This window comes from Lampetra planeri, chromosome 56 (assembly GCF_965212315.1).
Source record: "Lampetra planeri chromosome 56, kcLamPlan1.2.h2, whole genome shotgun sequence".
NCBI classification, from domain to species: Eukaryota; Metazoa; Chordata; class Hyperoartia; order Petromyzontiformes; family Petromyzontidae; genus Lampetra; species Lampetra planeri.
In genome coordinates this window covers 5032488-5047382 of record NC_136162.1, presented here as the reverse complement: position 1 = coordinate 5047382, position 14895 = coordinate 5032488, and the positions used below count along the sequence as shown (strand labels likewise).

At 44.1% G+C, this 14895-nt stretch overlaps 1 protein-coding gene across 3 annotated transcripts in view; it reads right to left on the bottom strand.

Moving 5' to 3' along the window:
* PSMD1 (proteasome 26S subunit, non-ATPase 1) overlaps positions 1-14895 on the bottom strand; it is a 154955-nt gene that overhangs the window by 119124 nt on the left and 20936 nt on the right. For all 3 annotated transcript variants that reach the window (XM_078618220.1, XM_078618221.1, XM_078618222.1), the window contains exons 12-14: positions 11614-11787; positions 6603-6714; positions 5846-6042 (exon numbers count right to left, since the gene is read on the bottom strand). In XM_078618220.1, the coding sequence (XP_078474346.1) occupies positions 5846-6042; positions 6603-6714; positions 11614-11787 (483 nt within the window). The remainder of the gene's footprint in view (positions 1-5845; positions 6043-6602; positions 6715-11613; positions 11788-14895) is intronic.

Genomic DNA, 14895 nt, shown 5'->3' with positions numbered 1-14895 from the left:
TCAGTCTCTCCCACCCTCCCACCATTTACCAAGTGCATTCGCAATACACGGGGTAATCCATTCGCGGACACCCCACGAAAATAATTGGAAATAATTACAGTGCAGAGGTAAAACATTGCCTCTAGATGCCTCCTACCAATCTCAGTACACCCATTCGAAATGTGTAACGCTCTCCTTCCCCTGCAAGACACAGAGCCATCGCTTTCACATTATTCAATCACCTGTCAAGAAGTAAAAAGGGTCATTGGAAATCAGTGGGGTATCCTATAAAAATGTATCATCATGTACACGCAAGATGCAAAGCTGCAAGGTGGACTTAAGGCCAGGAGAGCAAATGGGCTGCAGTTCTGTCTGCACTTTTCCAGGATTGATATTCCATCGTGGGCGTGGAGTGGTGGAGCAATAGTTTGTGCACTGTGCTATGAATCCAGTGGCATAAGTTTTATTCCTGGCCAAGGCTAACAATCGTTGAGTGATATCTAATAACTAAATAACTAAATCGAGGACAAAGGCCTGTAAATGTATTCACTTTTAAATGTTTGAATTCATTGTCATACCAAGCACATTGATGGATGCAAATAAACATTAGTTGAAAATTATCTTAAGTAGTGCATTCTATTTTGCCAAGTAGAAAAGGTGGCAGCCCTGCAATTGCCCTTCTGGAGGATAATTTGGGCCTACTCTTTCATGCTGGTCAGACATCGAGGAAGAGATGGGAGGGTAGTCACACTTCACCGCACCATACACACAATCTTCTGATAATAAATAGAGTGGCGCACCCATTTATAAACCGCAAGCTGGACAGAGGTAGGGGATATATAGGAAACTTGCCCATTGTTTTCATCTGCCGTGCCGGGAAATTGAACAGACACAACCTCTGCATCGCGAAGTCTAGCCAACGTTACACCCACGGCGAGGTATCCGTGATAAAAATTTGTTTACAAATCATTTCGGAAGAACCGCTCATCATTTAGTTGCCACAATTTTTCTAGCGATCAATGAATGGACTTTCCCGTCGGGGAGAAAGCGGAGCAGCCGCTGATGAATACTTTCCCTCCGGCACAAACTAAAATATAGAAACATCATAAAAATAATTAAAACAAAAATACGTGAGAAACGTCACGTTAACACGTAAGATTTTGCAACCAATATCTACAATACAGAAACGTCACGCGGGAAAGTTGGGTGACATTAGACCAGTCACTGATCATTTACACGAAGAAACTCGGAATGAAATGCGTAATTACAAAGTGTCCACTACCAAGGTAATATTAGATCACGTGAAATACTGCGAAAGCTCAATGTCTGGATCCAGGGCTGGCAGTTGGCCAAAGAGGGCTGTCAGTGTTGATTCCAGTGGCGAGAAGAAGTGCTACGGGCCTGCAAGTTTCAGGCAGTTGAAGGGCAGCACAAGAGTCAAGCGGGGGGGGGGGGGGGATAAAAGCACGCACAGCCGTGGTTTGCGTAACACCCTCCAAAGCGAGTTTGTGTTTAGAAATAAATTTGCAGAACAAAAGCCGAAGAACAGGCGTCGGGGGCAAAAAATGTATTTGAATATAAACTAATAATCCTCCTTTCTGTCCCGCTCAAAGTCTCATGTTTTGGGCAACGGTTTGGTAGACTTTTTCAACAGGGTCAGTGCCTTGGAGCATCACAACATCGTAACACGTGTTCGCGCATACGAGGTAATATTTACCAGGCTTATCGTACCCTTCCCCCCTCCCCCTGTTACGGATGATGCCGAGCTGGAAAGCATTGAAGACCCATCGCAGTGGGACGAGGAGAAAGGGGGTAAAGTCAGGTGGCTGGCAATCAACGCCCACCTCCAAAACGCCTACGAAGGCACACGTTCCGTTGCCCCGTGGGGATTACACGAAATGTAATTTTTATGAAGACGCCTGTGGACAAGTAGCAGTGATGTACAAAGTACATTTATGTGCGGCGGTAACACGGCCACAAGTGATAGACACGGATGTGAAAGACACGCATGTCATAGACACGGCAGTAACATGGCCACAAGCGAAAGACACAGTTGAAAAGGCAGCGACACACATGACCAGCATATGTAAAACTTTCCTTATTGTCAAGAGGCGAGCGATTCTGAGGTGCACGCGCTGACGAAGCGAGCGCGAAAACAGCGCGGCGAGGTCGGTGAAACTCCGCGGGTGTGAATGGAGCCGTCGGCGAAAGCCGGATTGAGAATCCAGAGCACCGCGCCATGGGCAATGAAGCCTGTTATTGGATGCTCTCCAAGCGCGAAAATATCACCACACAACAGCTCTTAACATTTACCAAGATTTCGCCGAAAGAGAAAAAATCATTGTGACAGGTATTATATTCGTGTTACTTGAAAAAGAAGCAAGTTTTTGCTCTCTTTAAATATAGGACACCCGAAGTACTTTCCAGACAATACTGAGGTTTTATTATGTTTGTGTGCTATTAATAAGCATCACTGACAGAAACATTTCCTTTTATATATTTTTTCTACTTTTATGGCAATGTTATTGACGAGGGTGTCGAGTTTTCCGAGGCATTCATTGTGAACAGAGGTTTGTTTTCTTTTTCCGACGACTTTCCATGACACCGGAGTTTATCAGGCCAGTTTTGGAAGCTCAATGCGAGAAATACCAGAGTAGAAGGTCAAGACCATATTTGCTGACGAAAATAAAATGTTAACATGCCAAGACAAATTAAATGTTCCCACCACCAACGACACTCTGGATTTTTACATCTTTGGCGATTCCTCCCCCCACCCTGATCGATCCCCCCCCTTCGCCCCCCCCGTTTTCCAATGTAAACAATTCAGGCAGGCCAAGGTATGTACAAAAGTATCCGACTGTCGCGCATTACCACCCAGGAGCGATTAGACGATGCGCTACGCTGACGCGCACAAGCGCGGCGCAACAAGATCACGATGCGCAGAACGCTCGCAGATCTGACCTTTTCAAATAAATATCTTGCCTGAAGCTCAGTCAGGAGCGGGTCAGATAAATGCGACGTTACTGGACTCGCATTCAGGCAATCGTGTGGAAAAATGAGCAGAAGACGGGGGGGGGGGGGGGAGATTGTCTTTTTGGGTGGCATCTTCCTTGCGGTGCAAATACAAAATATTTCGCGATTATCTTCGTGCAATTACCCGTTAATGATCACGTGCAACAGATTCGCTACATGCGAGGCTTAATCGCAAATGGCAGATCGCATACGGAGCCCAGGAGTGCAGTGGAGGTTTGCAATCCGATGCGATGGCGTTAGCAACGCGAGCACCATGAAGCATTTTAAAGCACCTCACACTTTTATAATTTTAATTAGCATAATTCTCCAAATGTGAGAGATGAACTTGTCAAATACAATAATGCCCACAAAAAAACAAACATTGCGTGTGTAGGTGGAGAAATAATATCACATTACTGTGTGGCGCACAGGTTTAATATTTCACAATGAATGAACAAATGATGAAATAAAACTCGATTGATTTTAGGCGCACAACCTTCGGCGCTTGGGCAAAATTGAGAATCAAAATAAATAAACGGCTATAAATACATTGACAGCTCCCCCATGAACAGCTGATGCCAGGGCAGATTTGTGTCGTAGATGACGGGGTGTAATATGGGCAATAAAACGTAAAAAAATTGATATTTCATAACAGCATGGCACTTGGCAATCTTACGTGGTCTTAGGAGCCCAATTATCTCAACGACTGTCCCCTGGCCAGGATCAATTATTGGAAGGGTGGGGAGGGAAGAAATCCTATAAAATTTTCCGTGCGAGATAACAAAGGTGCATTGATGATGAGCTGCAAGTGAGCTTCATTCATTGGTATGAGTGTGGCGCATGGCTTCACACAAACACGGTGCACAAAGCTCTCCGCATACAAAAATAAAGATCCCCCCACGTAGCCTAAAAAAAGAAAGTCGCACTCATTACACACAAAGTGTTTGCCACAAATGAACCACAATACCTTGCCAATCTCGTCAAGGGACATAAACCATCAAGCAAACTCACGGAAACTTCGGTCGTCCTCACAGCGGCCTTTGGCTATCCATCGGGCAAAGACGTTCAACCGCATCGCGCGCTTTCAAATGCGCTTCTACGGCCGTCTGGAATGCTCTCTTCCTACCGATATTAGGAAGCCACTGGCAGCGATGCACTTTTAAATCTAGATTGAAAACTGGTTTCTTTAAAACTGCTTTTTGTGTTTAGTTCGTTGTCCTTCCCCTGCACCTCCGATTAGCACGGTTAGCTACAACATACATACACTATTGCAGCAAGTGATGTTAGCGAGCAACTGTCAAGGGCCAGAAGAGCACACCTTTGTCTCGCCAGTGCCGATGTTTACAATCCACACCAGGTACTCATTAGAGGCTGCTGGTTGATGATTCTTCTGGTGTGTAATGATGAGGAGTACGTGGATGACAAGGATGTTTGTGTTTTGATGATCCAGAAAAGGCAGAAGATGTGGATTCGGCAACATTGCCAGAGGTAAAAGCTTGACAAAGGAGGTTCTGGCGGGACAGATTTTGGGAAAGCTACCAGGAGGCAGAAGGGAGATGCTGCTCGTCGACTGGATCAGGGGCGGGCACTTACAGTGAACTAGACATTACTGCACATCTTTGAAAAAGAGCTTCATAGCTCATCGGATTTCTCCAGAATAAATAAAGATTCTGATTCTTAACCAAAGACAGCTGAAGGTGGTACAGGTGCTTGTGCCAGGACCTGCCACTGGACTAAAAAAGGTACACAAAAGGACGGTGTGTGACTGGCACCGTTCATGCCCAACCGCCTTTGTCTCCCAAGTACCGATGTCGCCAACAACAATGTGCACAGCGGTGACCTCGTTCAGATACATAACTGCCACACAATCATGAATACATTTCAACCCGTTTTAACGGCAAGGAAGGACCGAGATCATTAGACCCGCGTGTATCTTTGCACGAGACATAATGCATCTCGGCAGCCTAGTGTGCAAGTTCAAAAAAATTTTGTAAAACATTAATTGAAAAGTAATGCTTGAAGGACGTATTGTACGAGACATGAGTGCAGGAACAGGATATGAATTATTCTTCAATTGAAAATTGCCTTTTGACGAGATGGTAACAGCCACACATTTAGCTTCACCCCTCCATCCCCATGCCAACCTGACAGAAAAGCTTTTGGCCCGAGGTTAAAGGAATTCATCATTTGCTGAATGTCAAGTTATTACAGCCAATAAAATAAACAGATTTTTTTTAAATCCTAAAATAACATCATTATATTAAGACAGTCACTCATACCGTTACACGCACAGTGAGAGCAGACCCCCCCCCCCACCCCCTCCATGTCCTAACATCACCCTAGGCCTCGCTTTCTCATGGGGTTACTTATTGCTATGCCCGGGAAAATTCTATGTCAGCGCATCGCACAACATTTTACAATTCCCAAAAACGACATAAACCAATCACTGAAGAATTATGGTATTGACATGACCGGCGCAATAATGGCATGTCCCGAAATAATTTGAGCATTCATATGAAGCTGCTTGTTTGTATATGTTGGCCACCGACACGTATGTATGCAAGTACGTTGAACTTCTTTTGCACCGTACGTATGTGCGGGACACACGCTCTCCGACCGTTCAGTTGAACGCTTGGCCCTTTGCCAGGAGTCAGAACGTGCACAAGGTGCGCCATTTTGGCCTGCATCGTGGCCCTGCAATTTTTTCAAGAGGCCTTGTACAGTGCACAAACCGCCACGTAGGCAGGGATACAGAAACTTTAGATGGCTCAGCTTTAATGCACGGGGGGGGGGAGAGGGGGGGGGGGGGGTGGGAGGTGAGAGGGTCGGGGTGGCGGCCGGCCGGAGATCTCACCTTATCACGGCATAGGCTCTCGATGAGGGCATCGGCCTCCTCCATGCGCCCGTACATGACGGTGGCGATGCCGACGGCGAGACCGCGCAGGATCTTCTCGTGCTGCGTCTCTTGCGCGTAGGCCACCATGTCCTCGATGGCTGTGGCGGAGCGCGAGCCCAGCATCACCAGGCCCATGGCCAGACCCGCCGCCTCACCTGCAGACACCGCGTGCCGACGGTGGCGTCGTCATCAAAACACGAGCGTCGTCATCATCGCCGCGGTGGCGGGACTGTTAACTACCTCGCCTGGCATATATAGCAAAGTGGCCACAAATGATAGCCCAAAGAAGTGGCTTATCACGTGGAAATTTATAGCAGTCAAATACTCTAAATGCACGCTTCTAAATGTGGAGGAAAAAACCGGAGGACCCGGATAAATATCAACGCGACCACGGGGAGAATATGCAAACCCCAAATATACAAGACTCAAGGTCGGGATCGAACACATGACCTCCTGAAAACCAGACAAGGTAGTTAACATCTTACCACATGCATGTACATGTACGTATGTTGAACTTCTTTCGCACTGTACGTAACCAACCATGCTAACCAACTGAATGAAGAGAATACACATGCCAAGCACGCACAAAGGCCATCTCGGAACTCGTGCAATCAGCCGTGCCGCTGTTGCTAGCATCCCGTGGGGCCGGTATTCGGGGCACCGGACAAACGCCGCAGCGAGGGCTAGGTGGTGGACGACACGGGCACAAACCGACCTGTGACGGCGTCGTCCTGGTAGAGGTTGAACTTGAGCTGCTCGTAGACGTCCTGCCTGGCCGTGCCCATCGCGGCGAGACCCAAGCCCAGGCAGCCGCCATGACGGACGATCTGCGCGACACGACACGCATCGCGACACGCACTCGCGTTAGATACACACACCGTGGGCTGGGCTTCTCTGTGCTCGCTCGGTCGCCGCAGTGGGTAGATGAATGCGTTTGTTCTGGATTTGAAGCTTTCGTGACTGCAAGGATTCATATTCTTAGGTTTTTTTCGGTAAAGTCACGTAGGTAAAAAATTAAAATTAATAAAAGTAAAATAAAAAATAAAATAAAAATCACGACGTTTCGGAGGCAACACAAGCTTCCGTCTTCAGGTGGAACCGTCACAGCCACGACAGCTGTACTTGTACTTGATACAGCCGTCGTGCTGTGACAGTTCCACCTGAAGACGGAAGCTTGTGTTGCCTCCGAAACGTCGTGATTTTTATTTTATTTTTATTTAACTTTTATTAATTTAAATGTTTTACCTACGTGACTTTACCGAAAAAACCTAAAAATGCGTTTGTTGTCGCGGCTCGCTTTTCAGAACCGTCTGACATTGCTAAAAGGGTTGTTATTTAGGGAGGTGGCCAAATGGCTCAAGAGGCTAATTCCACGTCGTAGCACAGAGCAGCCAGCGCTAAAACCACGAGTTAAATCCGTGCATACCACCCTGTAATTAAGTTCCGAGTTTATTTTATGTGACCACGTGAAAACTCAATAGAGCAGGAAAGTCTGATATTCAAGAGTGACCTGTGCAGGTTGTCACGTGTCTGAAATCAATGGTCTAATAACAACAATCATGTTAGGATAGATTTATTTTTTTATTTTTTTTACTTAATTTGCCACCAAGGGCCAAGAAAATGTTCTTTAATTGCCGTGGCAAATAACCAAGAGCACCACCGACTAATTTTGGAGAAGAGGCAGTTGAAGAAAACACAGAAGCAGTTAAAGTGTCTGACGTCATCTTGCAGAATGTTCCCGAACAGGGGGTTGTTGCGCAAAATTGTTTGGATGGTACAAATGTAAATGTATTCCTTCTTTTGACGTCATACCCATCAGAATAAAATTGGTAAATACAGCAAAACCTTGGATTGCGAGCATAATTCGTTCCAGAAACGTGTTTGTAATCCAAAGCACTCGTATATCAGTTGTGATCACGTGACGCTCGGCAAACAAAGCATATTAACGTACTACTCGTATTGCAAGTTTATCAAATTAATATTTATTTAAAAAATTTGCTCGTCTTGCAAAACACTCGCAGACCAAGTTACTCGCAATCCAAGGTTTTACTGTAAAATAAACAATTAGTAAAATGAAGACAAAGCACATATTGCGCATTTCACAAAAAGTTCCCGGGGAACTTCACGAAACTAATCGACAATAAAACAGAGAAAATAACTATACAAAGAATAAAACTGAATAATCACCGAGCTGTAAAAGTACGCAACAATAAGACCACAATTTGGATTGTTAATAAAGGTATAACCAAAGAGAATCAATACAGCCTGAAACCCGTATAACATGAAGACTATCCAACAGCCTCCAAATAAAGAAAAAATACGGACTCCGAGTCCCTGAATGACAAAGTAAAATGTCCTTTGCAGACAGGCAGAAGCATTCTATAGCGATCGGGGCTTAACGAGGATGCAGTGCAGTAGTTAATTCTGAGAGTAATTACTGCATGAGAATCAAGATTTATTTCCAGCGGACAGCTCCCGGCACTTAATTGTTGAGCGCAAACTTTTGCCCGATGTCTTCTTCATGCCATCAGAAAAGGAGTTCTGTTTTTGGCGAGACGAAGCGGCATCGGCTGAAGGGCAACCTTTAATCGGCGACGCTTTGACAAGTCACTTTCAAAAAGTGCCACCCCTCTTTCATGTAGGGCTTTCGTTAATTTTACGGTCACCGCATCGCGGCGCTTTTCAGGATGCGCTTCTGCGGCCGTCTGGAACGCTCTCTTCCTTTCCGATATTAGGAAGCCACTGGGAGCTATGCACTTTTAAATCATCGTCTAGTTTAAAATCTAATTTCTTTAAAAAAAAATTGTGTTAATTTTTTCTTGTCCTTCCTCCACACCTCCAGTTAGCATGGTTCGCTGCGTACGGTGCGAAAGACGTTCAACATTCATACATGAAGACCTCAAACTTAATTGTATTTTATGTATCTGCACTTCTATGTGAACAGCACTGCTGAATACATGCAACCATTTAATAAAAATGGATGGACCGTTAAGTTTCTCAAAGGTCACTTGGTTTTATTTTAAATTAGATCGGTGTTTTTACTGAACATTATTATTTTTCATCTACAGTGCGGTGCTTTTAAAGATCATTCTCTGTAAAAATTTACTCCCATTCTGTTTAAATCACAAACCTTAGGCATTTAACCAACCATTCTCCACAATTCATGATCAAAAGTCAATTCAAGAATATCCTTTTTGTATAATTTCTTCCGTCTCATTTGTACCACGAGCCTAAATGTCAGACGAACACAATCACCGACAATCATGATCAATGCACTGGTGGATGAATGCTTCCCCAAGCTTGTCACCATCTCTCTCAGTACCATAATGTAGTAATCCAAACTGGTACCGGCCCAAATGGATATCTAATTATCTCTTTATTTTGAGCCAAACTTTGAAAGATGCCAGAATTTTACATGAGCGCACGACACGCATACACTGTAATTAAGTCATAGACACAAAAGTTAATGCATGAATCGTGCGTGTGAGAATACATTTTAAACAATTAGTTGAAGAATCATTGGATACCTAGTGAACTCAAGTTCCAAAGAATTGCCAACAGCTCTTACGATCAGCATTCATTACCACCATTGCCCCAGGCCATATTAATATGCCATGCCTGTGTAACCTGGACAAATATTAACTACAAATTGACGACCTTACATGTTAGACTGCCCAAGGTACTGAAAAGAAAGTTCATAAAAATCCTTGAGATTAAAAAAAATAGACCAATGTACGAAAAAGTTAAACCAGCATAACCCAACGCATTAGGTCAGGTTATATTTGCTTTACTTTATGGAAATGAATCCAGATGTTATTTTGAACCAGAGGATGAGTGATGGGTGCAGTGGTTTGAACAAAGTGCTATGAACCCTATGACCCCAAGCTTCGGGTCTTCCCAGCCATGGCTAACACCACAGGGCAAGGGACATTTGAACTTGTTAAGAGCAGGGACCCCACCACCCTTTACCAACCCATACCAACCAGCGTGGTGATGCATGGTCAAACAACCCCCAAATATCTGACATGGCAGAGGACTTTGTCCAATGTTGGATTGACCAAGGGCTGTAAACGATAAAAGTTGAATGTCCAACAATTTTACAGATCGAGGTTTTTTTGGGTTAGAATGTGTAAATAAAAATGTGTCGTTAAACTCGCCACCACCCGTAAGTAAGGTTTGTGATGTAAACAAAACATGCCAATTCGTTCCAAGTTCAGCACACCGGCATGTTGGAGAATAAACCCACAACATTACCATCTTATTTTTCCGAGTATAACGTTTAGCAAAGTGACGTCTTAATTCCTAATCATCCCCCACCATCATTTAATCACCGATAATTGCAACTCAAATTAGCTATGAATTAAGTCACTTCCATATGGCACTTCACCCAAATGCCATCCCAGAGAAAACAAGAAGTAAAATGTATGCATGGTCCCATGACGATATCTAACAAGCATTTATGCTCTCAAGTATTTCAGAAGTGATCACAATGTAACCTTCCGAGCCTCGACGAAATGTCACACGGTAGGAGATTGTCACTGGCTACGCGGGGGGGGGGGGGGGGGCGCAAAGCAAGGCATGCACATGACGTGTGACATCGCCTTGATTCAAAAGGGCTTATCTATTTTATCGACGAGTATTGGGAAACCCTTTCATCAATTTGGTTGGTTTACCAAAAGGCAAGTCCCTCATAGCAAACAACTTCATACAAATTGAATTCTAAATGTCATTGATAATACACATCACGGTTGTACAACTGTTGCCATGGCATTTATAAAATAAATAGGAACCTCTGCAAAAACATAACTACAGTATTTGTAGAAGTGTTCAGTCGAGGGTAGCATTTGCTTAACTTCTGTATACCTTTCGATTTAAAGCTTTCGTGACTGCAGGGATTCATCTTCTTGGTTCTTTCGGTAAAGTCATGTAGAAGGGAAGTAATAAAATAATAAAAATAAAACATAATAAAATATTTCTCACGACGTTTCGGCCACAACGCAAGCAGCTGTGTCCTCAGGTGGTTGACGGACCTGTTCTCCACCTGAGGACGGCAGCTTGCGTTGTGGCCGAAACGTCGTGAGAATTATTTTATGTTTTATTTTTATTATTTTATTACTTCCCTTCTACGTGACTTTACCGAAAGAACCAAGAAGATGAATTCTGTATACCTGCTTGTATTAAATCCTGCCTGGGTGGACAACATCACAGCCAATATTAAGACATATACAGACGGGACGGGCAGACCCGACGGACAAAGACATCGCATGAATGCTCTCAACTCAAGTGTGGGAAAGTGTTAAAAAATTAACCCGTAAAAACAAAGTTTTTCACTATAAATCCTTTATATGCGTGGCATCGGTTTTATTTTATTATTCATTTCTGTTTTTCTTCAGTAAGAGTTTCATTTTTATCACATTGGTATTTTAAATTAAATATGAAATAGTTTTTTTCCTAAAAAGTGGAAAATTTTGGAAATGTTTTTTCACGAACATAAATTGTCACGCACAACGAGTCTGTGTGCAAAATGTCAGCTCGATTGGATCACGGGAAGTGGGTTAAAAAACGACCGCAAGATTTGCACGGTCGTAAGCGCGCAAGCAAGCAAGCAAGTGAACTTAATATAAAGGATTTAAAAAGACTCCCTGGAAGTAAAACTTTTTTGTTATCCCAGTAGCAAAAAAAAACGCTCATCCGCCCGGCAGGGGCGCCTTTGGACAACTGCGTACATCACTGTTGGCGTTCTTGAGTTGATTCAGCAGGTACTCGGTGATCTCGCCCCCGTGGTTGGCATGGATCAGTCCAAGCGCGTAGAGCCCGCCGCCCTCCTGATACGCCGAGCCCGGCGACGAGTCCTTGGGCAGGTACGTAGCCATGAGCTGCAGCGCCTCCTTCTCGTGCCCCTGTTAAAGACGACAGCAGCAGCGGCGGCGACGTTACGATCAGTGGCCCACGGCAGGGGCGGGAACCTAAGTTGGCAAAACCATTCGCTGGGCTGCCCACACGGAAAGCCCAGCGGAGTTGAGAGTTTTACACGTCTGCTTGATGAAAATGGAACTGGCAAGACGTCTCTGTGGTGGGGAAACGCCCAGACAGGAGGTATGAAAAGATTGTAAAAGTTGTTCCACACGATTCAGACAGGGGCCAAACACAGACTTAATCCGTCCTTCATCAGGAGCCGAGAAACCCTACGTCATGTTTTCTCCACCACTTCCACCACGTCTTAAAAGTGTCTTCTCAAATCTGCTTGAGCCAACAAGCACCAATTCACTGCATTAGGGGGGTGCGCGCCTACACAGCCGGCTAAGGATGCCACTCGCACAGCGACGTCACTCACGTGCCCGATTACACGTCTTTTACTTCAACATGAAAGCAAAGTGGGCTGACCAGGGTGACGAATTAGGGTGGCTCATGTCTACTGTAGCACACCGAGCCACCAACGTTGAGAACGTGGATTCGATATCCAGGCAACCTTGGATTCGAGTGTAAAGATTTGAAGGTTTTTACCCCCGTCCCCCATTTCCAAGTATTTTATAAAAGTTTATTTATTTGCTATAGCACGTGTTTTATGGATAATTCTGATTTCAAGGGTGAAATATACCGAAACTCACATGCCGAACGATACAAAGGTACAATATCTTAAATAGGTTCCAGAAACAGCCGTGCGATGTCAACTTGTGGAGTAGTTTCCCGACAATGCAAGTCTGCCGAGTCACACAGTTGCAAGTGGACAGTCCATCACCGCATGACAAGGCTCCAGGAGATAATACTTGGGATGTAAATGTTCGTGAAGATGCCAACACTTTTAATTTTATTTTATCTCGTTTGAACTCATGTATACAATTGAATTATTGCGTCAATTTCCGTGAAAAAACTAAATTCGTACACCCACTTTTCAATCTCTCTTTATGGGAATAACATTGTCAAGCTTTGTATATCAAATCCCTGCCTGCTAAAATAATCTTTATGACATAGTTTCTAGTTTTTAAGATATAATTTGCCATTGACACCGGTTGTAAAGTCTTTATAGTCCGAATATTTATGGTCTTGTGTAGATTACTCTTACTTTGCCTCTAGATTTACCAGTCAAAGTAAATTTGCTAGAATAACAAATAGTACATGGGAACATGAGGGTTTATGAAATGAGACAGGATTATTTTTCCCGAGTGGTTTGTCTATTATGTTTTTATGTATGGAGTCACAGCATCTCCATCAAGTATCTTGAAAACTCTCAATTATAAATTCCTTCCTTTATTCAATTGTAGAATCGCTCCTAAAACTCGTCCGGGAAATCTACCCAACTAATTTCGATCCAAATGACTTGTTTCTTAAAGTATTAATACAAAAGGCTGTTCTCATAACCGCTGTTGTATACTAAACCCTTCTTCCAAACTTGATATTTTTATATATTATCTTGTTACTTGATATATAATGAATGAAAACACCCCAAAGCGCAGCAAACTGCAAAACACCAGGTGTTGTTAAGTAATGAACTGGAGGAGGGCTAGGATGACAGAATTTGCAACCTTGCCTCAAGGAAAGATAAATCCAGGGTGAGTGGTCAAACGAAGTGGGTCAGCTCAAGGTTGTGTACACAGGGGAGGGAGCTGATTTAAACAACCTGCGCGTCTGAACGTGAGGGGGCCTTTGACCTGAAATTAAGAATAACACTCCCAGAGCAGAAGGTTGGATGGCCACAGTGAGACGAATAAGAGCGTTGTATATCTCAAGGATGCAGACTCAGCTGAATAGCAAGGCTGCAGGGGTCACCAGAAGTTCGCGTTCGCCTAGTTAAGACGAAAAGCTCAATTATTCTGTATTGCTATTAAAGTAACGTTAAAGTCGGAATTTAACAACAGGATAGGCTAAAGTTATTGATATTCACACCCACTCCAATTAAACCAGGCCACAAGTTACGCCTACTGAACCATCACCATCATTAAGTCAATATGAAATGTTATTTCCATACTTTAATATACAACTCGACCCAAAGCATATGACAATCAGAACCTTCCTAAGTCAAAATTGAATCGCACCCAGACAGGAGCGAATAGTCGATATAAGGTTGAAGAGGGAAGGAAATTAAGAGCACGGCGAACTGCAAACGTAAGCAAAAAAGCCGGGAACACACCAACCCAGCGACCCACCAGCCCAGCAACAGCGAGTCGGGCTTCGACAGGCCATAAAAGTAGAAATAATAACTCCCGGGGTCAGGGGACATCAGAAGAAGCAAGCAGACAAAAACCAGAACTGACTCCAAGGTTCAACCGCCCTCACCTACAAGGAGTGACGGAAATTAATGAGGCCTTGAGTTAACGGCGTCAGCTGGACAGCAACAACAACGGCGAGCAGAGACAGAGTGAGGCAAAGACTGCGAGGCTATGAAATGCAACTTCATGTCAGTAAAGCCCTGACCAACAAGTTAAGTTAAAGACATCACAATACATAATATCGTACATAACATCAATGTTAACGCTATTCACCGTCAACTATATTCCGCTTATATAACCATGCAGACACCAAGGAATACGAATTCCTAGGATCAAGAAACTTACCCCTTAACCTAAGATATCGGAAATAAATTAATAATAATAAGCCTATGCATGAAAAGACAAAAGTAAAACTTATGAAAAGCCAGGATAGCGGGATAAATCACCACCAGGTCGAAATAAAATACATAATAAAAGAGCGATGTTAAACCCAGGGTCGGAGAGAAAGGGAGATCCCGGCCGTCTTTGTATCCCCGCAGCGCGGGATGGGAGTGTGTATGTGCTCGGGGAGGCACCTCCACTTGGGTCAAGCACCACGATGGGAAACGACACACCTTAGGTTACATACAGAATCATAACTGGGAAATGGTAAGGGACAAATGTTAATTTAAAACTTTTTAACCATGTCTGTGTGCGTCTGTGAGGGTCGGAGGGAGTGTGCCCCTCCCTCCAGGTCGTGCAACACGGACAGAGGCGCCTGTGAGACGATTTGTAACGTCTGTGTTTTGGTTCATGAAGAAG